Source organism: Leptonotus elevatus, chromosome 1 (assembly GCF_054856555.1).
Source record: "Leptonotus elevatus isolate MCC_2025b chromosome 1, RoL_Lele_1.0, whole genome shotgun sequence".
Taxonomy (NCBI): Eukaryota; Metazoa; Chordata; class Actinopteri; order Syngnathiformes; family Syngnathidae; genus Leptonotus; species Leptonotus elevatus.
Window position 1 is genome coordinate 29,543,643 of NC_141239.1, and position 27,310 is coordinate 29,570,952.

The window sequence follows — 27,310 nt, forward strand, 5'->3', positions numbered from 1 at the left end:
TTTGGAGAAACGTACAACAAACGTATACGAAGCAGCCACTGAATATCCAAATTTCAGAAGATTAATCACGTAAACATGTGTTTAGGCTGAATGTGCGACTGAATGTTATTTTTTAGACCGTTGTTGTGATTGTACAGCATAGTGTGGTCAACAAACAAGCGTGGACGTGACTCTATTTGTCTCACAGTGACATCTATTGGTCAACTCTTGTAAAGGAGAAACGTGACGTGCAGTACCGGTCAGTTATACTCATAAATAAAATAAAATAAACAATTGACTTGTCCGTACAGTACCTCAATATACAAAAGAATACGAATGTAGCGATTGACTGTTAATCCCCTTTTTAATTTGATAGACAAAATGTAGTCGGATGCCTAAGGCTTAGGTTTCAAACGTTTTACGTGCTGACTGTGTACTTACCTTCAGCTTTCTAATGGTAACTTTGGAGAAACGTACAACAAACGTATACGCAGGAGTCACTGAATGAAAACAATCATTCCACGCCATGTAGACGTCTGTGTTTTACAACTATATTTAATCAATATTTGCCTCTTAACCGCAACGCGCCGCTGGTGTAGTGGTATCATGCAAGATTCCCATTCTTGCGACCCGGGTTCGATTCCCGGGCGGCGCACTTTTTGTTGTTGCTTCCATTTAATTTGTATTTGTTACCTCCGGCAAGTTTTATTTTTGTTGATTTTATTCTTATGATTGTTTATTAATTGTTTGTGTATCTTGTTAATATACATACTACAATAACTAAGTTTTAGGAGATTGTTAAAAAAAAAAGATTGTTGCTTTCTGCATGCATGCAGAGCGCGGGTGTGCACACTTCTTTGTATCGGTGGACGAGGCATTAAAACTATGATTTTAAGTTTTAAAATCTGAACACTTCTGGGATAATCTAAATGATTGTCCGGATCAAAATCGTCTCTTGATGTCCAACCCCGGTGACCAGTCTATTGCTTGTCTGTATGTGCCGTAACATTGACTGGAGACCAATCTGTCTTAGTACGCTGAAGGGTGGCCAGTTCGTTGACTCGTGACCTGACAATGACCAGTCCATCCCCGAGCTCAATAAGGCCAAATGCTAGAGAATGACTGGATGCATGGAAATTTTGCTTCCACGGTCTACAATTTATTTCCTTTAATCTGGACATTCTACAACCGTTTTTAATATGAGCAATTTTAACTAAGAATAAAAAAAAAGAAAATACACAAAATTAAAACGACAAATTCCTTTTCATCATTTGTTAACTGAAATGTTATGTCACAAGTCATTTACAATGTACACTTGTTAATCCACTTTTGGTACTTTTTGGTGCTTTTCCTCCACAATGAACTGAAATAATATCACAATAACTTTCATATGGAATTGGCCGTTCATTCTTCCCGCCTCATTGAGAACAATCAGTTTCTGAAATAATGCAAATTTAAGCAGTATGATACATGGGCATCATAATTAGTGAACGGCACGCTAACACAGAGTTTCATGTCATTTATTGGTGTGCATGATCATGAAATGCAGCAAAAACTAGTGAAACGCTCGCACTTTAAAAATAAACATGGAAAAGAGGTCTTGATTCAAAAGTGATGCACTGCATTTGATCTTCTAACGAGTGTAAACATCAGATGTGACATCATCATGTAGGCATTTTAATGACCGTATAGACTGTGTGTGATGACAAAAATGAACTTGAACTGATGAACGCTTAATAATAATGAAACCTTTGTGATGCTTGTCAACGTGTCACCTGAAACACAAACACACACAAAATAAACACAAATACAAAATTTTTTGACTAATGTCACAAAGACATAAACCGGAGGTGAAATTGTACCGTAAAGTTTGATTGGGCTTGACGTACACACGTGCGGGCTGGTTTTGATGATGTCACAAGAGAGTAGGCGTGGTCATAAAAGGCCCCGCCTCCTGAGGACTTTTACAAAAGACCAAAAATAAATAAACAAACTTGAGGCCTTTAAACTGGTTTTAGTTAGTTAAGTACTCTGATGACTTACGTGTGATTACTCTGGAGCACCGTGGTTGAGTCATGTGACTCCGTGTGTCAATCGCGTGTCAGTGACGGGTCAGTAATTTGAGCGGTCGCCTTGTCTGTCACCTGACGTGACGCCGCGCTGCTCGCCAACTTTTCCTCTGACACGTCACATAAAACTCATGTGAGCACACACACACACACACACACACACACACACACACACACACACACACACACACACACACACACACACACACACAAGCTCACACAAATACAGACAAAAACAATCACACGCACACACAAATAAACCCACGTGGAAACACAAACACACATACATGCACATAAACACAAAAATACAAATTAACACAAACACACACAAACAATTAAACGCACCTGTGTGTTTCCTTCATGTTGTTGTTGACATGTGGTCATGTGATGTTGTAAACAACGCAGTGACAAGTTGTCCTCGTTTAGCACACAACCTGCACGCACGCACGCACACACACACCTATTAAACACAAGTTCATATATAAAACACATGCATTTATGAAACACATACAGACAGACAGACACACACACACACACACACAGATAGTACCTGAGGATAGGGCACACGCGTAGTGAAAATATTGCGTGCATCCTTTGCGTGAGCATCCCATAATAGCACCAGACTGATGACACCAACAGCACATCTGACACAGGAAGTAGAAGTACTCATTAGGAGAACGTGATGTCATCATAAGGAGACAAATAGAGGAACAAGAAGTAATGATCTTCCAAGGAATTTGCATTCGACCAACCGTGTCGCGCGCCAGCTGCTCCGCCTCCTCCAGGCCGTACATATTCCCTCGGACCAGGAAGACTCTACTGCTCCACACGCTGCAGTCCGAGTGGACCCAGCGCTCGGCAAGATGGCGCGCGGCGGCGTCATCGGTACCTGAGTCCGGCAACTTGGCGAGCGAGCTCGGTACGGGAAGGTACGGTCCGTGAAGGTCGCCCAGCCCGTCGGCGTTGGCCTCGTGACCGCACAGGCAGCACAGCGGAGGGGCGTCGCCGGCACCGTTAAGTCGACTCAGACGGAAACAGGAAGTCTTGGGGATGAGCCCTGAAAAAGAGCGGGCGGTGCTTTGCTGTTTTTGGTGCGAGACGTTTAGCTGGTCCTGGTGGTTGACCACTGTGACGGCATTCTGCCGTGAGCTGGCACACTGCCGAACTCGCACAAACGGGCACAAATTGTCCAATGTTTTCTTCTTCTTCTTCGTTGGTTCTTGCGTGGAGGTGCACTTCAATTTGATTTGAGGCTCTGGTGGTGAGAAAAGAGATGACGGCGGACACCACGCTCTACGTTTGCGTCGCTTCACAGTTTTTTTAGCCACCGCCGACAACTTTCGTTTTGTTGAACTTCTTCGAGCGTCGGCAGATTTGTTGGTGGCGCGGCGCCAGTCAGAATTTTCTGATTTGTTAGCGGAATGACGTCGGCCAGCATTATCAGAATCGTTTGTGGCCTGGCATTGTTGCGCATCATCCGATTCACTGGCATGCCGCTGGAGAGAGTCGTCTGATTTGTTCACGACATGACACTGAGAATGATCAGTTTCTCGAGGTTTGTCGGCAGTTTTGCTGATGACGCGGCTCTGGCAAGAGCTGTCGGATTCGCTGCCGGTGTGGCATTGGCGAGTATCCTCGTCACTCTCCAGCGCGTACCCCATGGCGCCGTCAGAGTCGCAGCTTTCATAGTAAACGCCCACCGCATCTTTCTTTGCGCTTCTCGCGAGACGGCGCCGTGCCGGCCAGGTTGGCGGGGGTGCCTGCGTTGAGTGTGGCTTGATTCTGAGACTGCACTTGCGTTCAACAGGCACAGATTTGTCCTGAATTGTATTAAACGTCAGCCTCTTCCGGGCAGTTTGGGTGACGGGGACTTCTACCACATCACTGTCGTCACTCAACATGTCAGCGTGGAAGTTCGCGGCGCTGGCATAGTCGGAGCTAAGGTCCGCCAGGAGGACGACAGGTCTTGAGTGATGCGGCGGGATGTCCACCGAGCTTTCCGATTCCTCCACGACTTCCTCTTCTTCTTCCGATGACGAGGTGTCGTTACTCTGCGAGCTCGGTGTCGGCTGGCAGCATTCTGGCGAGGACGGCGCCGGCGACAGTGGCTCCACGCCATCCGCCACAAAGGAGGCGCAGACCAGCGGCTCCTTGGCGGCCGCCAGCAGCACGATAACGTCTGAGCCGCTGTCGCTGTCATCCTCGCAGCTGGCGTCTGCCTGGTAGAACGTGGGACACCACAGGTCGCCGTCGCCATACACGCCCGGCGGGAGCGCAGCGCTCAAGTAGCTTGGCTCCACGCCGCTGTCACCGTCGTAGCTTGCGGTTCCGTACGAGGTGTCCACGTGCGAGCCGACTGGACGTCTGTGGTACCACTCGGGCTTGGCGGGGTGGTCCGGGGGAGGGGCATGGTGGTTTCGGGTCCGGCCCGGCGTAGAGAAGCTCTTGGAGAGGTCGACCGCCATGATGGACGGCTCAGACGGGATCGCCTCCATTACTGAAACACAAATTTGGTTGCATTGTGATACAGTGGCCACTCGTGAAGACGGGCGTCACCAGAAGTTTTCCAACAGGGTGGCCAGTAGTGATGGCAAAATCCAAACTGTTCTGAGGTCTGTATCAGAAGGACAATGCCATTCCATTACGCCCCTAATTGTTTAGAAACATTATTCTTTTTGCAAAGTCTTTCGTCTCTGAGTGTATTGCACTGAGTGTATAATGAATTGAGATTAACATGAGACGGTGTTAAAAACCTTATTTGCGTTTCTATACATATTTGGGGGGTAATATTCACTTTTTCACTCCCATGATAGTATTTCTTTCCCTTATGGCGTCCATTACAATTATATACGGTTTGTTAATTGGGTAAATTAGGTGATGACGGCTATCCAATAGCTACTTTCCTTAATAGGGATTCGGCAACTACTGTTTTAATATATTTTACAATTGGCCACAAGATGACGCTGTGGGAAGGAGTTTCAAACATTCATCAAAGGTTGTTTCTTTTTCTGAATCAAGTCTTATTAATGATTTGATCATTTCAATATGCCATTTGCCACCCCTATTTGCCCGAGCAAAACAACATCGCACGTAAGAATGGCAATACATGCACCGACATTCATATACAAGCATGTCACACCTGCTGTAGCTGTGAAGTATAGGCCTACCATCTACAGTCAGGGTTTCATGAACTAAAATGCAAAATATCCAGAAACTTGCTCAACGCATTCATAACACAAGCATCATGTCTAAGTAAAAAGCAATGTTTTGCAATTATCTGCAGCTGGGCTTTTGTGTCTACTTTTATTCATGCACTGATTTGCTAGCGAACAGCCAATCGGTGTGACCAATTGTCAATGACGGCTGACAGCATTGTGCATACTGCGACTGATGGCACATTCTTTCAAATCAAATCTAACAATCACAATACAAAATCTCATTATAATTCACAATTTTAAACGTTGCCTTTTAGTTTATTATAAATGAGTTGGGCAAGATTTATATATATATATGTACCTTTAATTTTATGAAACCATGACTGTGGATGGCATGATAAACAATGAGTTCTCAGCTATGTAGTTTGCTTGCTAAGGTGTAAAAGTAAGGGTTTTGATTGACAATGATTGTTACAAAGACAAACTCGTAAAGCGTGTTGATCTCGGTTAATTGTTATTGTAAATGTATAACAAGGTAACATACATTTAGAAAAATTCCCCTAAGAGTTGGGTAGCACGAGAGTGACCGGGCCACCACATAGCTCCGCCCTAGCATGTAGAGGAACCAATAACTGCTTTAATATACTATGTAGTATTCTTTTATCAAAACAGCAAGTTAGTAGCACGGTGCTGCAGTGGTTATCATCTCTGCCTCACTATTCTAGGGATTGGGGTTTGAATCCCGACTCCACCTTTCTTATTTGGAGTTTGCATGCTCAAGTCATATTTTCATTTCTTTAAGTGCCCTGACATTGGCTGGTGACCAGTCTATGGTTCCTTTCACTGAAAACACCTTGGACAAACAAACTCAAGATCATCACTCCTAGTGAGGATTAGAAGTCTAGAAAATGGATGGACCAATGGCCATATAATGATGATGTCATATAATGACTATCATTTCTGATTTGATGATTGAGCACCTTCAAATTGAATTTGTGTCTGTATCCTTTTTCTTAACGACTTTTCTTTTCATATAATATGTTGCTTGATACTGTCTGTTATTTTCGGTCCAAGCTGTACAAAACAAAACAGCAATGTAACGCTGCAGGCACACGCAAGCCTCATTTATAATAATGAAATAATATTTAATGAATGAATAAATGTTGAGGTGGACTTTGGCGGCGTTACCAGCGGCGGCTGTTCGGATGGTCTTGGCGAGTCCGGGGCGAGGCTCTTCCCTGCACACGAAGCTCTTCCGCCGGCTTCAGCAGGCCCAGCAGCTAGCCCACACCACGCTAGCTGCTTAGCATGCTAACTAGCCGGACAGCTAGACATTAACAGGCACACGTCGCCAACGTTTTTGTCGGCGCGACAAGCCACATACGAGACATAAAGTAGTCAAGTACACAGGAAGTATTAATGAAATATTAATAATAGAGCGTTGTAATGTTACTTGGTATATGAAGATGTTGTTGTTGTTGTTGTTGTGACGACAGCTGCCATCCCCTAATGCTTAGCCAAGCGACATTGAAACACATAAAACAAACCCGGAAGACGGAATGTTGTTTTCAAAGTAAGAGTTAGAGGGGTGTGTGTGTGTGTGGGGGGGGGGGGGGGGGGGGGGGTTAACTACAAACTAACATCTTAGCATGAAAGGTAGCTTAAGAGTTAGAGGGGTGTGGGGGGGTTTAACTACAAACTAACATCTTAGCATGAAAGGTAGCTTTATGGTGACAACTCTTATTTGTTTACTTTCTGGTTATTTTATGAAATATAATTTTGTGTTCATCCATTTTCTGTACAGTACTACTTATTCAGCGTCTCATGTAATTTCCCCTAATTTTGTTGTGGCTTCAATTTTTATTTTTACAATGACACCTGGGCCTTAGTTCATGTTGTAGATAAATACTTTGAAACATTTGACAATTTATGCTGTATTTAATCTTAGGGCTCCCACAGCAGTAAATGAAATAGAATATTATTTTCATACTTAGAAAAATGATTAATTTTCTTATAAAACAAGTTAATTTAAATACACATCAAATATGCACATATATTGTAAGCAATAGAGAGTCTCTCAAACACAAAATACCAGATATTGTTCTCAAAAGTTTGTTTTGAAACAAACTAGCATGGAAGCACAGAAGGCAGCTTTATACAATTCTAATAATGTAACTTTTTGGTCATGGTTATTTGATTACTTCTATTTTTTGATCTGTCCCACCCAACCATTTACTTTATTACTTACTTATTCCAATTTTATAAAATGGGACCTTGTTTTGAAATAACCAAGTTGCCCGTTTTTTTTTTTTTACCAAGTCCTTCAACTTTACAGTCATCTCAGGATGCTTTTTATCTTGTTGACTCAACAAAACAAGTTCACTTTTTTTGTCTTTATTGTGAGTGAAACACAACAAAATAATAAACACATGACTCAAATAAATAACATATATGAATATGTTCAAGTCATTTTTCAAACAGAAATGACAGAATAATAAACAACAAATATTTACAACACCACGGACAAAATGTACATAACACAACAAACTTTCAAAGGTTGCCTGAGAAGGATTTTTAAATACAGAAATAATTTATGTGCAACATGAGGGACAAGGGGTGGGGCTTCAACAGACTAATGCTAAATCCTGTGCTGTCATTCTTCACTCCAGTAAACTCTGACTTGCTGTGCGGCCAACAGTTTGTCCTGCAAGGCGGCGACTTGGCGCCTCACGCTCTGGAGCTCGCTCTCCTTCACGCGCAGCAGCAGCTGAAAGCACACCATTATTCCACACACCCAAAACACTACAATGGAATTTAAATATCATGGATTTAGATAGTTCCCTAAATATCCCTACAGTACGCATTGTGAGATAAACCTACTCACTATATAAGCCACTATATACTATAGTTGATAAGGGGAGTACCATTAAGTCCACTCACCTCCATTTTATAAACGTTGGCATCCTGATTTACAGGAGGTACTTCCTGTTTAGTCAGTCGACTGACTTCAGCTGTCAGCTCCTAAAAGACAACGACACAAAATTGACAACAACAACAAACAAGTTATTCCTACAATAGAAACAGAACAGAGCCCTGCCCTGAATAGGAAAGTCCGGGAATAATTGAAAACATTGTAACTGCGTACAGAATAAAGCAGTAAACAGAGGATCATAAAGCATCAACACCATGCATCTTGCAAAGGGCTGTGTAATTAATTGAATTTGAGACATGTTCACTATTTTGTCTGACATGATTAAATAAATCTGATTGTTAGCAATATTTACATTTCAAATGTGGGCTCTGCAAAATATGTAATCAAGCACTTTCTTAACAAGTATTGCTCCAACCACCAGGGGGCCTTGCTAAGTCTTCATTAGGATGCCTAAATAACAAGCACAAAACGGTTCGGAAAATGGATACTAACATTTATTCTGCTAGATGTTAGTGAATCTTCCATTCTTTACATTGTAAATTATTTTTAGGATCATTTAAAAAAAAAATACTCCTTTAATTTTTTCACTAAAAAATGTCAACATATTTTTTGTTGCTAAGTATTGCAGTAAAAATATAGACGTTTCCCCAAAATGATGTGTACTTGTGATTAATAATTGTGTTTTTCATTTTGGCCAAATTCATGCAGTCCCAGTAATATGTACACAATCATGAGCACATAAACAAATGTTTTCAGTAGTTAAAATTTTCAACAGAAACAAACGACCTTTACATGAGGCTCATCAATAGTTTTAGTTAACATACAAGCCGACTGGCATGACATCACACATGGGCATGAGATGACGCCAAAGCACTACTTAAATTGCTTTGGCCTGAGCGTAATAAGCCAACTGAGAAGAATAACGGGGATAGTTTTGGATAAGAGGTGCGATAGGAGGATCAGGATGACCGCTACAACCAAGGCGATCACAGGACAGGCTAAACAGAAGTCATCGTTGTTTTTGTGCTACATGAAACACACAAAGATGCCGCCAAAAGTTCAGTCTTGCCAAGGAACTATACTGAAGTGACTCATCTTGACTGAGAGACAAGTGTTCACTCTCCGGCGATTCTGTTGTGGAATGTTCCCGGAATCACTCCAAGAAGCCACCTTACGTGTCTGACGTGTTCTGACCTGATTTTGGTCCATCAGGTCCTGATTCTCTTGCAGCCGCTGGCTCAGCGTTTTCCTCTGGTCATCCAGTTCCTGAGTCATGTGACCAACCTCCACACACTTGAGCGTGAACCGATAGGAAAGATCCTCCAGTTCCCGCTGACAGGACGCCAGCTCCTCACTGCATGTATATGAAAACGCATGTTGATGCGCTACATGCTAATGTGCTAACAGGCTGTGGGAGGCGTGTACCTGTGTAGTTTGTAGACTTCCTCCATGAGTGCGTTTCCTGTCACATTGAGTGTTTGACATCTCCTCTGCACTTCCTTTTCCAGCTCCAGGCGATGAGCACGCTCGATGGCCTCGATGGCTGACCCCGATGCACAAGAAATTAAACATAAAGAAGTTGATCACTCATCATTGACAAATCATATTGACCAGTAGGGGGTGGGTGATATGGCCTTGAAATACAATTTCCAATTTTGATTTCCTGTTTTAACCTCTCTTAACCTCGGTCCTATTTATTGCTTGAAGAGAAATTCAAACTTTTAACAAGAATTACACCTCTGAGTGGAACTATGTCACAAAAGCAAAACAAAAACAATTTTCATTAATACTAGCATGACATTTTTTGTAGTAATGTGTTGGGCATTGTGTGCGGTGAGGTGGTGCCCTAAGACCCTGCTATTGACCAGCTGCCACCGGTTGTCACCGAGTCCCACACATACAGTGCATCTCACCGGTTGCCGTGGCGACAGACTCCTCGTTCAACATCCTGTCTCTCTCGGCCAGGAGGCAGTCAACTTCATGGCGGTGTCGCCGCTGCAACTCCTCCGACGCCTTCACATGACAAGCCTCCATGGCAGCCAGGCCACGCTCGCACTCCGCCTGATGCCCCGCCCCCACAAAAAAGATAAAGTTATAAATGTTTTCATAAACATGTTCTCAGTGAAAATAATGTACGTGTTTTTGTAAACATTGCAGAATTGAGTCTTGAACGTACGTGTTTACATAAAACATCAAAAATAATCTTCAACGATCCAAGTTTACTATTCTTTAAATGAACCTAACGTAAATGTCTCATAAACAAAAATTATTTTGAGGCAACCAACTTTGAAATATGAACTTATTTACTCCCAAACACGTATACATTTCAATTTTCAATATTGCCATGGTCCCCAAAACGTATGTATACGTTTTTTTAATGTTTTTTTTTAATGCTAAAGCATACATAAAGCTTTGATGTAGCCTCTGACCTGAAGAGGACACTTATAGCAATGGTAGTTATTACAAAAAAACAGCCACCAGGTGGCAGCAGAGTATAAGAGATCAACCAGGGCCATGTTGCAAAAAAGCTCTTTCCCTCAATATTTTCAACAGACTTGTGAATGGTGATGAAACTTATATATATTCTAATGCTAATTGCTGCAAGACGGAAACAGATATATACTTTTTTTTCCTGTTGAAAGAAGAGACTCTTTCTTTTGGTAGGTTCCATGTTTTTATAGCAATAGAACACAATATTCTGTGGACCTTGCAAAATTAGTCAAAATCCAATAAAACAGCCGGGAGTGAAGGGGGTTGCTTCGGTGAAAAGGGCTGGGAGTGAATGAGTTAAAGGCAATTATATCTATAATGAATATAACATAGAATTTAGAATCTTCGGTGACCCTAGCATCATTTTTTTGTATCGTCATCATCTAAAGTACACGCCGTTGTAAAAATCAAAGCTAAAACATCTAGAACATTTCTGCCTTGACACGTTTTCATGATGGTACAGCTTTCTTAAGGCGTTCAGAGCCCCCTACCTTCAAGTTCTGCATCTCCTCGTCATGTTGTATCTGAGCTGAGCTGAGTTGTTGCCTCGTAATTGACAGCTGCTCCTCCAAATCCGTCAGGCGACCTGTCAACTGAGCCACTTGACCCGCCTCCCGGCATCCTGTCACTTCCTTGCCTTCCTCTTGCGTTTCCTGTTGCGTCTGGCTGCCGGCGTCGACGCTAGTGGCTCGTTTCTCTGTATGGGAAAGTCGCCTTCGCAATTCTGTGTTTTCTTCCAGCAGACGGTCGCACTTGCTGGTTATGTGACAGCAGAACGCCGCCTCGGTGGAGAAAATGAATGTGGCGCGCAAACGCTCGGCCGTCATCCCGACTTTGTCCCGCACGCTGGAGGACCCTGAGTTTATCCAGGACGAGAAGATCTGTATGATCATCGCTAAAAATTCCACACCGCTGTCGTCCAGCGCGCTCGGTTGCTCGGTATCATCCGACATTCTGCCCCTTTCCAATGCAGTGACACGTTGGGCGTTCCCAAGAACATCCTGGATGTTCTCCTTGAGTTTTCTGTCTAAAATGGCGGGGCTCTCTTCTTCCGCGAGAAGTTTCCGACTCATCAACATTTGATTTTCTGGACTCATCTGTCGTGCCGCGTCACCAAGAAGCTCTTCATGTTGTTCTTGTGAATGGGAAGCGTTGGCGTTGATGCCATCCAACAGCGCACTCCACAGTTCCTCCAGTTTCAGCTGGCAGGAAGTCACCGGATGCCCTGCTTCCCCTTCGCTACCAATCTTGCTTTTTCCAGCCTCCAATCTATCAACAACCTCCAAGAACCTGTCCAGAACCTTCCACCTGAGCATGCTCCACTCCAGCATTTGCTGCGTTCTTCCGTCCGCAGGAGGCCTCGGGAAGTCGTCCTCATTTTGTCCATGAAGCCTCCCGGCTTCCTTCAGGGCTTGGTTCTCCGCCTGGAGCTGCTTGCAGCTGAGCTCCGATTGATTGAGCTTCCTCTCCAGCTCCGTCAGCTTGGCCTCGGTGGCTTGGAAGCATCGCAGCAAGAAACCCTCGGTGTTCCCCGGGCCTGTAACCACGTCATTCACGCTAGCCTCCTCTTCTACCTCTTGCCGCCGGAGGAGAACCTCGGCGTCCCCCAGCCTGTCCTCCAGGGATGTGATAAAGGTCTGCGCCTCCAAAAGCTGTTGGTCCTTCTCCAGAAGCTCCTGCTCTAAGTCCTCCATTTTTTTGGGAAGCGGTTCGGCACACCTGAGATTGAGCTCTTCCTTGAGACGTTGGATCTCGCGGTCTGCCTCACTCAGCTGGTTGAGCATCTCCTGATTGCGCTGGTTGAGAGCTTCCTTCTGACAGCCCAGGATCTCCACTTCCTGGGACAGCTTCCTGACATCAGACTGGTCGCCACCCGCCTCGACCAGGGCGTCCAACGTGGAGGACCGGCAGTCGCCTTCTGAGTCCGGACACGGTGGGCCATCCGTCCTGGGAAGCTCACGCTGGTCACATGTGAAATCCTCCAAGTCTAGAGGTTCATGTTGAGCTTCACCGTCGGTCTGTAGGTCTGAGCTGTCCGACCCTGTGGAAACCAAGGTCTCGCACCAGATGGGAAGTAAATGCTCATCCATTTCATGCATCCACATTGTGGGCATGTTGTCGACGAGACACGGATGCTCTGGAATTCTGCTTCCTGTGATTCCAACCACCGGACTTTCACTCAGGGAGTGAACATCATCCCCGGATCTTTGCAAACATTCCGACTTTAGGAAAGACAAGAGAGAACATTTAAGTTGATGTAGTTATAATGTTTAATTGATAAGATTAGTGTAAATGTCTACCGTTGCAGTCGCCTGATAAGAAGTCCACATACTCAGATGAGATTCAAGCTCCAGTCTGCCATCCTCGGACAATTCCAGCTGACACTTTAGATCCTCAAACTTCCAACACACAAACAACTAAGTCTCAAATTGCTCATTAGTGATGCTAATTAAACAACAGCCTCACCTTTACTTCTCTGTACTTAGAAACTAATGTACATGACTGAGTTAATTTAGTAAGTTAGTGAGTTATAGTAGTTAGTAGGCGAGTTAGCGGGTGCGTGAATTATTTGGCTGATAAGTGACTTAGTGAGTTTTGAGTTCCCTATTACATTTGTTACTTTGTTAGTGAGTGAGATAGCAAATTAGTGATTGCAGAGCAGGTTAGCATGATTAGTGAGTTTCTGAGTTAACTAGGTAGTTACTTTAGTTAGTGAATGAGTTAGTGAATAAGCCAACAAGTCAGTGAATTTATAAGTTGTCAGTTAGCAGTAAGTGATTTAGTCAGTTTGTGAGTTAATATGCAAGTTAATGAGTTTAATTGTTAGTGAATTAGCTGGTTAGTGAATTAAATAGCACATTAATCAGTGTTAGTTAGTGAGAGAGTAGTTTTATGAGTTATTGAGTTACTGAGCATTGAGTCATTGAGTTGGTGTCTGAATGAATGCATGCCCGAGTCAGTGAGTTTCTGGCTTTGTTAGTGAATGAGTTAGTTGGTAAATGAGTTAGTGGTTGCTTTCATTAGAGTTTGTTGGTAAGTTAATTAGCGTGTTAGGCAAAGTTAATTATTGAGTGACTGAAAGAGTAAGTTTGAGTGTGTTATATTGGCAATTTTGTGGGTTCATGAGTCAGAAATCAAGTACATGAATTAGTTAGTAGTGTTAGCAAGCGAGTGAATTAGTTATAGGGTGAGTGTCAGCTAGTGAGTTTGTTACTTTGTTAGTGAGTTGTTGAGTGAGTTAGCATGTTAGTGACTTTCTCAGGTAATAACTGAGTTGCTTACTTTGATTGAGAGTGAGTTATTTAGTGAATAAGTGAGTAAGTAAATGAATTAGTTAGCTGAGTATTAGCAGTGACTCAGACAATTAATGGGTTTGTGAGTTAATAAGTGAGTTGGAGAATGAGTTAGTCGGTGGGTGAGTTTGTTACGGTGTGCATGAGTTAGTTGGTGACTGATGTAATTAGTGAGTTAATTGGTCAATTGGTCAATTAATTACCATGTTTGCCAGTGTTTTTTTTAAATTAAATTATTGAACAAGTAAGTTTGCGAGTTAGTGAGTTACCAAGTGAATTAGGTTGCTGAGTTAGCGAGTTAATGAGTGAGCGAGCGAGTTAGTAAGTGGGTGAGTGAGTTGTCGGCTGAGTTAATCACAATGAGTTTCTGAGTTAAAAACAGAATTAGTTAGTACTTTGTGGGTGAGTTAGTCGGGAAAGGAGCAAGTTAGTCAGTTAGTTAGTCAGTGTATACAATTTTTATTGCCATAATGAATGAATTAGTGAATGTATAAGTATGTTGGTTTGTGAGTTGAGCAGAAGAATGTTAGGGAGTCAGCATTTGTACACCTCACCATCAGGACACATACACATAATGGACTGACCGCCTTCTTGTAGTCGTGCAGGGAGTCAGCGTTGTTGTTATTGTCGTTGATGTTGAGAATCTTGGCATTCCTCAAAGAGTTCTTCCTCTCCACCTGCTTCCAGCAAGCCTCCATTTCGTCCTTCAGACTGGCAGCCGCTGCCGCGTCGCCCATCACTTCTCGGCCGGGAGACAAACCCAGGAGGCTCTCGTAGCGCCTCCTCCTGGCCTCCCTCCTCCTTTTCTTCTCCAGCTCGCCATTTAGTGTTGGCGGCAGCGGGGTCGGGGACTGATCGACGTCTGCCGCCGATCTGCAGGGAGGCCGAAAGTCGGTCCAGTCGAAAGTCTTGTAGCGGCCTTCCCGCCTTCGTTCCAGAACGCTCCGGGGCTTGGAACGCCGATCCAGCCCCGACCAATCTGGAGCCACATCAGGTTTGACCAAAGATTCCGGCTTAGGGCTGAGGACCACCATTGGGCCTGATAAACTGGATGTCATACACAAATGTAACAAATGATGCATGTTGAGTTAATGCTTTATGTATAAAGTTTATGTACTTGAAAAATGAAAAGGAGATCAAGCAAAATTAGTGCGGACTTTGGAAACTTTGGAGTGAGTGCGGGTGGTGGCATGCATGGTAAGCACAGAGCCAATATAGTGTAGGCTCTTGCCAATGAGTGAAATTAGTTAGTAAGTTGATCTGTTTAATTAAATTACATTTATAGACAAGGAAGTTAACATATTTAAGTTTATAGAGAACAGGTAACAAGGTATATTCACATGGTAAAGCCAATTGTTGATCACAACATAGTCGATATGTGAACTTTATGTATCTAAGTAAGTTAGGTTTATATGCAAGTATGCTGGTCAATATATTAAGTTGACATGTCAAAAAGTTGCCCATGTAAGTTGTAACATATGAGTTAACTGTAAATAACTTAAAGAGTTTGTAAGTTTAACGATGATAAGCTGATGTGTACAAGTTTATACGTTCACAACTTGACCTTTGCAAGGTGGTATGTTCCCAAGTAAATATACACCAGTAGTATGTTCATAATCTAATGTATGTAAGTTGTAAATAAAGTTACCTGGTGACATCAGGAGCAGTGTGCACGTTTTTCATCAGAGCTTGGATCCAATTCCTCCGTATTCCGGCCGTCATGGCCGACAGTGTGCAGATGCTACTTGGAGTCTGAAAGATGTTGAAAGAAGCTTCAAAGTTCATGTTGGTAAAGAAAAACAAACAAATCTAATTTCAATGCCAACTGTTTAGTCTTACGTGGATCTGGAGGCCGTAGTTCTTGTGGACCTGCTGCTCAGACACTTTGAAGCACTCGCTCAAGTCCACTTCGCCTTCCTGCTCTGACGCCTGGCGGCAGAAAAGAAATCACCACACAGATATTACGGCAAAGAAAGAGAAACAAAATGAAAACCCAAAGAATAACACAGATAACAGCTTGTTGACGAACCTCCTCGGCCACAGCATCCTTGTAAAACTTGAGGCAGTCAGCAAACAAGACAAACCAGTACTTTCTCCACTAAAGGGAGACAGACACAGGTGGGCTTTAAAGATGTATTTTTTTTATAAATTGTTGAGTATAATGTGATGAAAGTTGAGTCCATCCGTCCATTCAAGGTCTACTAATGGATACTTCAAAGCGTGAGTGTGTAGAATTTAGTGCCATCTAGTGGTCAACGAATAGAATGCAATGACCTAAGTTCGACGTGTGCATTTTCAAGCGCGCGCACTACGGTGCCTCAAGTTCTTCTGCTTCGGGTATCCGTAGCAGAATGATGGTGCGGCACGATGTGGCCGTGTCATAGTACGGCACCACCTATGTAATATAATTAGTGATTAAGAGACCTACGATTATATTTAAAAAAAATTACATTGATGTGATAGAACAGATTATTTGTATATTATTGAAAAAAGTGTGTTTTTTAAATTAATCAACTTTGAATAAAAACAAACAAGTTATCCCTTTAAAAATCAAATGTGGCCCTTGAACACAAACGTTTGTCTGTATTGTAACAATTAATCGTAACTGATTATCAAATTAGTCAAGAACTAGTTTCCTAATCAATTGATCGTTTCGAGTTTGTTTGAGTTTCAAACTGTTCAAATCCTCAGAATTTCAGCATCTCAACAGTAAATATTCACAGATTTTTGTATGTCTCCATGAAAGCAGACTTATCTTTGTACTGAATCAAAATAAGACATTTGCAAACATCTGCGTTTACCTTACAATTATTTAAATTTTCTGGCAGTTGTTACAATTGTTGACACCTGGAACCAAATCATCGTGAAGTTGTAAATTTTCCGTACTGTCAATTTGAAATAATTCTCTGCTTTTGAATAACGGAATGGAAATAAAAACATGTTTTTTCATCAATTTATTGTCTAATCGGAAAATTTATCAACATGTTCAACAAGCATTCAAATAATCATTTGTGATGTTGACATTTACCTGAGCATCGTCATCCAGCTTCACCAGCCAGCCTTTTTTGAAGTTTAACAAATCCGGCTGCAAAAAGACACATTTTATGAAATGAATCACAAAATAAGTTCAAGTCAAGTGGAACAGGGATATTTGCGTGGGGTGCTCAGTGATGAGGATTAGCCCAGCGCTGCGTACTGGGGGGGAGGGGGTGGGGGGCTAGGGGGGGGGGGGTTGGATTTGCCACTGCCTCACTGGGCCACTGCACAAGCCGCTAAAGGCTTTCAGGAGATCATAATCCAAAAGCTGCTTGTGGATCGGGTCCAGAAAGACCGTACGTCCGTGACAACACGCACTCAAGTCTCATTAAAATCAGCATCCAGCTGGAATCAGATGGTGCGTTGCCGCAAATCTGTATAGATGTCAAGCGCCGCCATCTGTACACCACCAGTTTGCACAAGGGTGCTATGGAGCCAATTGGATGCGGTGTTTAGTCACATGACCTCTACTCCATTACAGAACTCTTATAACAGCATTCATGTTGACACTTAAATAGTGAATGCCATTCAAATTTTGTGTGTATTTGGAAAAAATGTGAATGAGTGATGTAGGGAATTAATGAGTGAGCGAGTGTAAGTGACTTGTGGGGAATTATTAGTGAGTTATTTTCCAAATGAATTAGTAAGCAAACGACTACACGGTGTCTCATCATATTGACTCCATACAGGAAGAGGATGGGAGACACAAAGACGATATTCCCGACATAAGCAAGTGTTTACTTCTCGCTCGGAGGGCCGAGCTTCACTCTTGTCCAACCCGGAGGAGAGCATCCCCACTTCCAGTTCTACCCCGGGCGTCCCGCCACTCATCAAGTGTTTCCCTACTGCAAAGTCAGAGCTGCAAAACGCCAAGAACACAAACACTGATCACATTTCATTGACAGATTGACTAAGTTTTGGGAGTGGTAAGTTGATTGGTAGTCAACTTAGTTGGCTAATGTCCATGTCTCACGTTTGGATCAACGTTGTCTCCAGCTCAGTCAGATCACCGCATGGATGCAAACTTCCACATGTCAAGTGTGCGTCACCAACAACACACACTTCACAGTCTGTGTAGAAGAACCACAGAAGAAGAAGAAGACAGGAAGTGAGAAGAGAGGACGTGATTAGACAGGAAGTGATTGACTACACCTGCTGCGAGGGCATGTTGAGGGCTTGTGAGATCAATTCCTGTGACAGTCCAGACGGGGATCTTCACAACTTGTTGGTCTTCCTGCCATTGGTCGCTGCCTGCCACCACTGGCGCTTGAAAGGTGGAGCCCGGGGCTGCCATCTTGGCGGGAGAAGGTGCCTGTGGGAGAAGAAGAAGACTGCTTGAGTTTTGAGGAACTTCTCTTCCAGGAAATCGCAGTGCTGACGTTGACTTGACAATGTTGGTGGTTTTCATTTCGTACCTGCACGCAGGCAACGTCCACTTTGCGTTTCTTCTTGAGATTGTTAGCGTTGGCCAGCACAAAGACAGCCAGCTGATCACTCCACCTGGAAGTAGACACCAATAGTGACGGTGGAATGTGAGAAGATGGGAAGCTTAAGGACAGGAAATGAGAGCGCAGGAAAGATGGTAGGAAGTGAAAATGCAGGAAGTGACAACGCTGAAATGAAGAAGAGAGGACGTGACAGGCCATGAAGTGTGCCACTCCCCCATGTCCGTCCTCCCGTCCGTACCCGCTGATGGTGTCCTTGTTGTCGGCGCGTACGTAGACTTGCTGCTGTGCGGTGACGATACACAAGGCGTTCTTTTGGCCGGTGCGCGCCTCCGCGTCCAACACGGCCGTGCACGCGTTCATGTTCAGCGTGCCCTGAGGCAAAGTGCTCAGCTGGAGGCCAGATAACAAACAACAGCGTGACCGTCTTTTTAATTTGGGATTTGGTGATCATTTTGTCTGTTTTGTGTCCGAAAGTTTAAACAAAGTGGAAAAAACATTCATGTATGATGACTTAACAGCTGAATTTATATTTGAGGGGTACGAAGGTTAAGGCGAAGGGGGAGGAGGATGGGGGATGTGCATTATCGTTGGGACTAATCCTAAATCCTCTGTGTAACATCTGGATCAACATGGCCGCCCGCCTCACCAGCTCATCCAACGCGAAGGTTATGACACCGTCTTCATACAGCACAAAGAAACGACGCTGCCATTTCTGTTTGGGAGCGAGGCGACTAAAGTCAGATCAGCATCATCTTCACCCGCTTCAACACGACATTAAGATGGCGCCACCTTACCCGTGATCTGAGCGTTGCCTTGTCAAAGTCCGTCCCCTCGGGCGCCAAACAAAGCCAGCCGGCGTACACCGCCTTGGCCTACCGAGCACAGGAAGAGGTTACAGTCAACAGGAGGCCACATACACACAAACAAACATACTCACATTCACTGCTGTGGTCAATGTAGAGTCTTCAATGACTCTAACATGCTAAAATGCTTTTGGAATGTGGGAGGAAGGCTGAGCCAAGATTGGAACCTCGGACCTCTTGACTACCATGGATGGATGGAAATCCCCCCTCAATATTTCGATTTAATATGAGGTTAATTTTTCAAGGTCCACTTCCCAAGTTTGTTTTTGAACAAATATAAGCAATACATCTGTACTACAATAAACAATATAAGATTTTTATACATACATTTTTTGGTCACATAAACAAATGAACCATGAATTATTTGAATAGGAAATCTTGTTAATTTACAAAACACTAAGAATTGATTTGTTCTGAAAATAGGGTACGAAACAAGTCGAGGCCAACAATCTTAAAGGGGGAATCAACTAAAAATGTTTTTATTTACAATAATAGTATAGTATATGCTTCCCCACTAGTTTAAACATATATGATTAATCAAAAGAAAATGAGGATTATGAATAGCAGAAAAAAACACCTGCCTTGAACCATCTCAGGGGGCGGCCATTTTGCCTTGTACTGCCTCTTGTTGTCGACTGAAAATGACATCACAGTGCCTAAGGGCTCAAATCACCTGTTTTGTGAGTTTTGTCATGTGGCGCTTGCAAGCGGAACCCTTAGGCACTGCGTGGCACTGTCAGTCATCAGCAAGTGGCAGTATAAGGCAAAATGGCCGCCCCCTGAGATGACTAAAAATGGCTGGATTTTTCTGCTTAATTCATATTCTATAAACACAATATTAATCAAAATACTGCGTTTAGCCATGTGGGGGCGCATTGAACTTATTGTAAAGACAATTTTGACTTGACTTCTTCTTCAAGCACTCACTACGACAGCTTGGCAAAATTCTGAGCCAATTACAACAATAATGAAATCAAATTTGAGGCTTTATCACTTCAAAATTAAATTGTCACGGTTCATGAAACAATGATATTGAAACATATGGACTGCACTTCTTAAGCACTTATCTGGACACTGTATAAATAAATGAATGCATACACGATACGAGTACCTGAAAAAAATAAAGCTAAAAACCAACCAAAACGAAGCAGTTTTTGTTCCAAATTGCAGCCGTTGTGATTTAGAAATTCTATCCTACTACACTGCAATGTAGATTTGAATCCAATTAAGTCTTCAGCCCTACTCCAAATTCATAATTACGGTAAATATCTGTATGAAAAACACTTCCAGCCCAAAGTTACATAACCAATGAAAAACACAAACTAGCGTGTCTTCCTGTAGCGCACATGACATATTCTTACTCCATTAGTAACTTAGAAGTGTTGTGTGTCAACAACAGTAAACAACACTTGGTAATTCTTTACTACATGTCCACCATTCATCCAAAATGGCTTCACACCATAATTTGGGCTACTACTTCCCACCATTTGAGAATTACTGCATAATGCTAATTACTAAGTAGTGCATTATAGACTAAACTAAATTTTGCAGTACTACACTAGACTCTAAAGGTTTTACATAGAACCCCAATGTGATTCTTTGTCTTGGACATAGGCGTAGGGGAACCGCATTTGAGTACCATTTATTTATCAGCATTCTTTTTGGTTCTGCACCACCTATTATTCAATGGTTACATTATATAGCCTCAAATTAGAACCAAATAATTATTGGATATGAAACTTCAAAGAACCAGCAACGAACCCCAGTAGAGTACAAAAATGGTGAGTGATGGAACCAGGCGGTGCGGTATGTCGAACCTCTGAAGCACCTTTTCATTTTAGAGCCTACACGAAAAGGATGTCGCGTGACAAGTGGACTTTAAATGACAAAAAGAAGCATAAGCAGCAGTAGTTCGTTTGAAGCTTGAAATAATTACGACCTGTAATAAAATAATAACAACGCTAGTAGTAGCAAGTGGAAGGATATTCAAATGCAATGTTTTGGTTTGTCCTTACGTGCTCCATCCGTGGGTGCGCGGGCACGTGCAGCTCGCGAGACTTGAAGCAGTTCTGACATTTGCTTTTGTTGAAAAAGTTGGCCTGAAACTTCTCGCACGGGCCGGCCGACATCTTGTGCTCCAAAACGGCTTGAAATTGCTGCTGCCCTCTTTTCCTTCTTGTCGCTGTTTTGCTCTCTGTTCGTTTCTGGTGTCCTCGCTCGTATGTCACTCGCACGTTACATGACGGCCGACGGCACGAGCATAACGTCTCGCTCATGACGTCACCGCACGTACAAGAATAAAACAAAACAAAACCTCTTTGTGTGGAATCCAATGATCGCTTGAAACACAATATGAAAACACATTATCGTTAATTGTAAATATAGGGGGAAATCTGTGCATCGTTTGGCGAAAATATCAAGTTTTGAGATACGTAATGATTTAATTTACCCTTTTAAAGCATATGCCCGTATGTCTTTTTCCGAATTTTTTTATTCATCACTGGTGAATCATCATTACGGGTAAATCAGAAGGCGGAACACTACGATAAAAGTTCATTTTTACTCTTGCACTTACATTTCAGAGTCTTTGCTTTTTTATTTTTACGTAACTACACAAGTATTTGTACTCAACTATAGAATTAATACTTTTTTCACACCAGATCTAATACTTTTGCCACCTGTGGTAAGATGTGGACGTGATAATGATAATAAAAGTACACAGAAAAATTTGTGTTTGTGTATGTGCCACTAGATGGTGGTGTTGCACTTTAAGGCAAACTTACTCGAAGAGCTGATTTGTATTTTTTTTAAACAAAAAATTATAAAAATACGAGTTGGATCAAGTTAGTCTTTTTTTTCTTTCTTTCTTTGTTTTAAGAAAAAAAGGTGTGCAGTATATATATATAATTTTTTTTTAAAGACTATTGTTTTTTTTCTTTTAGAGAATAAATGTGCTTTTTCCAGATCAAAAGTCGTAATAGAATAGTGTTTTTTTAACTCACTAGTTAAACTATGTTTTTCTTAAAATCACAGTATTATAAGTTTTTGTTCCTTAAAAAAAATTATGACAAACTTTCTGCTGCGCAGAAGCACTTTCTCTCTCTCTCGCTCTCTCTCTCACTCTCTCTCTCGCTCTCTCTCGCTCTCTCTCTCTCGCTCTCTCTCTCGCTCTCTCTCTCTATTTTCCCTTGTTCGCAACATTACAACGTGTTAATTGTGGACCCCAAAAGTTTGAGAAGCCCTGCCAAACAACCCCCCACCCCCCCAAAAAAAAACGCAGTTAAAAAATTATGACATCGCTCGAATGTCAGATGCAGCAATACTGAAAGTTAATATATAATAATAATAATATTGTTATTATTATTGTTGTTGTTGTTATTATTATTATTATTATTATTATTATTATTATTATTTTTTTTTTTTTTTCGGCGTTGTTGGAAGTTTTTCCCCTTCTGCCAAAAGTTGACAAGATCTTGCTTCTTTTAATGCACAGATTAGGACACTCAAATTTACTGTATTCTTTGATTGTATTTGTGTTAATACGGACAATCTGCTCAATACTCATATGTATCTATGCATGTAGCTAGTTGTGAGGATGGCTGTACTATAATAGTAATAATGATGGGGACGGTTGGCAGGGCCTGCAGGCTGTACTGCAATCCATCATATATACATAGAACTGTAAATAACTCAAATAATTTACAAGATATTCTAATAAAGCTATGCCTATATACTTTTCAGATTCATACCTTTATAGCATCAGATTTAGTTTGTTTTCCTAGTGTCAACTTTTGTTGGTCATATTCTTACCATTGTTGGTACGTATTGTCTATTACCAGTGTTGGTATGCGCTATCTTAACCAATACATTTATTGTTTCCTTTGTTCCTAATGTTAGTAGAAAATGTACTGATGTAATGCAATTAACAATTTTTAATTGCATTGCATCAGTAAATATTCACACAATATTCGTGTGTGAATATTTTTGTATTTTTGGTATATTGTGTTAATGATAATTGCTTAATTAATTTTGAAACAAAAAGTTTCAAGTTATTTTTTGACGGAAGTGGTGAATGCTTTTATGTTTTACATTGAATGTGTAAAAAGGGGTGGGATTAAATAAATTATCTTCTTCTCACTCCCTTTCAGGCATCTTGTTTCAACATTTAATATGTGCTTTTCTTTACGTCTTTGTTATTGATGTCAATTGGGATATGTTGTCTGAAATAAACACAAGAAAGAAAGAAAGAAAGAAAAAAGAAAGAAAGAAAGAAAGAAACTTACTCTATTTGTGTGTGAGGGTTCTAACTTCCCTCATCGAGGTGACTAGCCAAGCTTCATTACCTAATCTTCAGATCCTAAAATGTTTCATCATGTTCCTAAAAACAGAATTAAACATGGTTAAAAGTGATATATTAAATTGCATGTACAGTTGATACTGTCAAAAGTTTTATATAGATTGTATCAGATCATTTCTATTTACCATGAGGAAGAAACATTTCCATTTAGAAAATATATGGAAGGTTGAGCCATGTTAAAAAAATGAACTGACTTAATGGTAAAAATTAAATATTGACTTAAATTATTATTATTTTTTTTACATTTGCAACAATTTTTTTTGGATTGTATTTCACCTTTGCACTGCATTCAACTTTACTCTTCTGTCTTTCAATTTGTATTAAAAGGAACCAAACATAATTTGCATTGTCTGTGCTTTGACTTTTAAATTAGCATGTTTGGACTGTCATGGGACCATAGAGGACACTGGAGGACTCCAGGGACAAGAGTCGGGACGGTGGAGTCTCTCTCATGCTTCCATTTCAAAGGAAAGTTTAGAAACCCGATCAGGCCTCGCTGGATTCTAAATCAACAAAGTTGCGTTGATATTGAGGAGCTTGTCCCCTCTGGGACAACAAGGCGGGTCGTCCGTCTTATCTCGCTCCACATCCGTCATTGCGTCGGAGTCTTCAAGTCTAACGGGTCCAAAAACTCGGATGGGTGTTTTGTATCTTTAACATCAGAAGTGCACTTTTTGTCCTCGCTAGTAAGACCATTCCGGAAGCTAGTAGAGCAACCGTGTCTTATTTATGTTTTTTTCCGCTTGTGATGAAGCTGGTGAAGGCCATGTAAACAACAGGCACTAAAGAATATTTCTAAACATCAGAACATATTACTCCACTCCTAAAAGCTTTACATTGGCTCCTAGTCAACTGTAGAATAGATTTTAAAATTCTGCCACTGGTTGCTGAATTGCTTCTGTCCTGAATGCATTAAAGAAATGCAAATGGTATATAAACCCAGTAGAGTGCTGAAATCTGCAAACTCGGGTCAATTAGTGGAGCCAGAGTTCAAAGCAAACATGGTGAAGCAGCATTTAGCTGTTATGCTGCATGCAAATGGAATAAGCTGCCAACAGAACCATGCTTTTAAATCCAAGTTAAAAACTATGCTCTTCTCAAAATGATTAAGGTCTTACAAAGTATTTTAAAGTCACGTTTTTATAAATCCTGTTCTTGCACTGGACGTTCTGTTAGCAAATTTAGTAAGCTACTTATATTTTTTAACTTTGCTGTTTAATATATTTAACTTTATATTTAAAATGTTTTAGTGTATTATGTGAAGCACATTGAGTTTCTTTGTGTATGAAATGCGCAATATATATAAGACTACACAACACACTACCTGTATTTTGTCACTTTACGTGGTTTCATGTGTGAAAAATACCTTTTGTTTGGAGTCTTGAAGTATTCAAGAACTGCGTGCAGGCCTACGATCTGATTGATGGCGTAAAGGTTGGATCAAACACGCTGGGCGAGAATTCCTCGGATGCCCCCCCTCTGCGATAGGCCCGAAACTGAAATAGGTTTGCAGGTCCGTGTTAGTACGGTGCTAACGTGGTCTGCAGCCCGCGAGTCAACTTGGGGAAGGTGTGAGACTAAATCATCAAAAAAAAAAAAGGATCTGGAAGACATTTGCAGATGTAAAAAGACGGTGGAGGAGTAGGCGTTAAAGTGTATGAGGGCTGTGAGATTGGAAAAACGACAGACAGACAGACAGACGCTGGTGATGCTAAGCAGAAGCTCGCATGCCAGCATTTGTAATTTCCAAGACACTGAACCGCTGTTTATTGCGGGGATTATGCTCCAGGTGAAAATCTGCAATATGGAGAGGCCACATGAAAAGCCTTTCACATGCTTTAAACACATTTAAGTACTTTTAAACAAAACACAGGCTTAAAGTGCTGTCATTTAAGTAAAATACAAATTTAACGTAATTTTTACCTGTGATAATTCTTGCTGGTGTAGGCTCCCCAAATAAGATGCTTGCTACAAGCTGTTTTTCATGCCCATTTGAAGTTTACTAAAGGATTGACACGTTCAAGTTAAACATTGTCCATTTGTAGAACAAAATGCTCAACCAAATCACATAATGACTCAAGTCTGTTCTTTTAATTCTCCCATGTTCTCTTCTTCATATTTTTGACAAAACACAACTGCATTAATGTTTTGCCTTTTCTTGTTCATCTGTTTTAAAACACGCCTGATGGTGCACCGGCGCCACCAACTGATCTTGTCCTTCCACTGCAAGGAAAACACTTGACACTTTTTCTTCATAGGTTTGGCACCCCAGATAGCAAAAGATGTTAAATCAACATTGAATTAGGGTTAAGAAGGTTGATTTTTGGTTACGGTTGAAGATCGATTGGTCAATCAACATTGATTCAACAACATTATGTCAACATTGAAGTTTGTGTTTAAAAGATGACGTTGCATCTACATTGTATTTTGGTTGAATTAAAACGTTTGAAAGGTCAATGTTTAATCAACGTTTGCTTTTCTCCTTTTTCTCCTTCAGCGGAGAAAGGGATTAGGAGTATTCTGTGGACAGGCCTGCTATAATTATTGCACAATCATACGTATAAATATTGCATAATTGCAATTTTACATGATTGCAATTACTTTTGTTTCAAGCAGGACAATTTCTTGTTATTTGAGGGACGCTGAATCCAATGAACTTGAGAGTCCTTAAAAATCAATAGAATACTCTTTTCTTTGAGCAAAAGTATTTCTGATTATTTGAAGGACACTGAATCCATTAAACTTGGTCCCGTCTCTACGACACTTCTAAGTTGTGATCTTTCCGAAAGAGACATCATTTTCAATCGCTGTCTGTCTCTTTCTCTCTCTCTCTCTCTCTCTGTATATATATATATATATATAAAATTTATTTTATTTCATTTTATTTATTTGTTATTTTTTTATTTACTGTGTAGCCACTAGGTGTGTTTCCATTACCCTCAGTTTTGCGCAAGTTGGTAATGGAAACATGTGATTTTCGAAAAAAAAAACTCTCAAACATCGCAAAAAAGTTTTTACGCTCTGATGAGGTGTTTTTTGAGACGTGTCGAAACAGAAGTATTTCGCATAAGTGTAATGGAATTTTTGCGCATTCCCTGTAGTCATGTGACCCCCATGTGACCCCTCCGCCCAGCACGAAATACGGGGCCACTCGATTTTCGTGTCGGAGCTGCCTCCGGAGGGAATAACAAGTCTTTTTAAGCACAAAGCGATTTATTTTTGCGAAAAACTGTAATGGGAACGCACCTACTATCGTCACCTTCCTCCTCTTGGCCATCGTCCTCATTCTCTTGACCATCCATACGCTGCTCTCTGTTTGGCCAAAGGTTTTCATCCACGTCGCAGCATGTCACTGATCCCCTGTGATATGCTGGACTAATTTTGACAATTGAACAGATGATTTTGTATATTATAAGTTAACTTACATACTGAAATCCTGCTGACATGTTTTGGAGAGGATAGCCATTAGACTGGAAAACAATTAATCCAGCTCGATCAGCAAGATCTATTCATTTGGAAAATGTGGGCAGAAACTGTAGGCTAAATGTACACAACAGATCCACTGAGGCAATTGAGACATGTACTAAGACATTGGCAATTTGATGAAAGCAAAAATAATTTTTTCCCCTAAAAACTACACTCAACAGTATTAACATTGTAAAAGTTTTTGTTCTCCACAAATTGCGAA

General features: G+C 41.5%; 2 protein-coding genes and 1 non-coding gene across 9 annotated transcripts; 1 reads left to right on the forward strand and 2 right to left on the reverse strand.

Moving 5' to 3' along the window:
* Window positions 1-563: 563 nt before the first annotated feature.
* On the forward strand, window positions 564-634 carry trnag-ccc (transfer RNA glycine (anticodon CCC)). The gene has a single exon. It is a non-coding gene; the product is annotated as a tRNA-Gly (tRNA).
* Window positions 635-1,483: 849 nt separating this feature from the next.
* Window positions 1,484-6,746, reverse strand: LOC147181586 (uncharacterized). Of its 3 annotated transcripts, XM_086066605.1 has the most exons (8): window positions 6,657-6,746; window positions 6,392-6,530; window positions 2,801-4,545; window positions 2,599-2,692; window positions 2,394-2,482; window positions 2,023-2,158; window positions 1,842-1,940; window positions 1,484-1,754 (listed from the first exon to the last, which is right to left on the reverse strand). In XM_086066605.1, the coding sequence occupies exons 3-6, from the start codon at window positions 4,541-4,543 to the stop codon at window positions 2,120-2,122; spliced, it is 1,965 nt and encodes a 654-aa protein (XP_085922731.1). In that variant the 5' UTR covers window positions 4,544-4,545; window positions 6,392-6,530; window positions 6,657-6,746; the 3' UTR covers window positions 1,484-1,754; window positions 1,842-1,940; window positions 2,023-2,119. The 3 variants fall into 3 exon arrangements, with proteins under 3 accessions (XP_085922731.1, XP_085922864.1, XP_085921976.1); XM_086066738.1 differs by lacking the exon at window positions 6,392-6,530 and having other exon boundaries at window positions 6,657-6,727; XM_086065850.1 differs by having other exon boundaries at window positions 6,392-6,724.
* Window positions 6,747-7,581: 835 nt separating this feature from the next.
* On the reverse strand, window positions 7,582-26,965 carry LOC147181587 (uncharacterized). Of its 5 annotated transcripts, none has more exons than XM_086090325.1 (22): window positions 26,869-26,965; window positions 24,989-25,118; window positions 23,549-23,643; window positions 19,197-19,274; window positions 19,049-19,114; window positions 18,641-18,792; window positions 18,370-18,454; window positions 18,107-18,266; window positions 17,928-18,024; window positions 17,696-17,813; window positions 16,947-17,003; window positions 15,948-16,016; window positions 15,758-15,847; window positions 15,567-15,670; window positions 14,488-14,965; window positions 12,926-13,024; window positions 11,117-12,847; window positions 10,049-10,196; window positions 9,561-9,678; window positions 9,330-9,489; window positions 8,144-8,224; window positions 7,582-7,970 (listed from the first exon to the last, which is right to left on the reverse strand). In XM_086090325.1, exons 6-22 carry the CDS (start codon window positions 18,760-18,762, stop codon window positions 7,857-7,859), a joined length of 3,831 nt encoding a protein of 1,276 aa, XP_085946451.1. In that variant the 5' UTR covers window positions 18,763-18,792; window positions 19,049-19,114; window positions 19,197-19,274; window positions 23,549-23,643; window positions 24,989-25,118; window positions 26,869-26,965; the 3' UTR covers window positions 7,582-7,856. The 5 variants fall into 5 exon arrangements, with proteins under 5 accessions (XP_085946451.1, XP_085946449.1, XP_085946447.1 ...); XM_086090323.1 differs by lacking the exon at window positions 26,869-26,965 and adding an exon at window positions 25,546-25,729; XM_086090321.1 differs by lacking the exons at window positions 23,549-23,643; window positions 24,989-25,118; window positions 26,869-26,965 and adding an exon at window positions 21,281-21,723.
* Window positions 26,966-27,310: the final 345 nt, after the last annotated feature.

What these genes read in the sequence shown, in the direction of transcription:
- LOC147181586 (XM_086066605.1), bottom strand. Translation starts at nt 4,543, where the DNA reads ATGGAGGCGATCCCGTCTGAGCCGTCCATCATGGCGGTCGACCTCTCC. An exon ending in AGCAGCTGGCGCGCGACACG is followed by an intron (nt 2,693 to 2,800) that starts GTTGGTCGAATG and finishes TTCCTGTGTCAG; the next exon opens with ATGTGCTGTTGGTGTCATCA. An exon ending in CGCGTGTGCCCTATCCTCAG is followed by an intron (nt 2,483 to 2,598) that starts GTACTATCTGTG and finishes GCGTGCGTGCAG; the next exon opens with GTTGTGTGCTAAACGAGGAC.
- LOC147181587 (XM_086090321.1), bottom strand. Translation starts at nt 21,541, where the DNA reads ATGAGCGAGACGTTATGCTCGTGCCGTCGGCCGTCATGTAACGTGCGA. An exon ending in CGCACCCACGGATGGAGCAC is followed by an intron (nt 19,275 to 21,280) that starts GTAAGGACAAAC and finishes TGTGCTCGGTAG; the next exon opens with GCCAAGGCGGTGTACGCCGG. An exon ending in AGGCGGTCAGTCCATTATGT is followed by an intron (nt 13,025 to 14,487) that starts GTATGTGTCCTG and finishes GTGTGTTGGAAG; the next exon opens with TTTGAGGATCTAAAGTGTCA.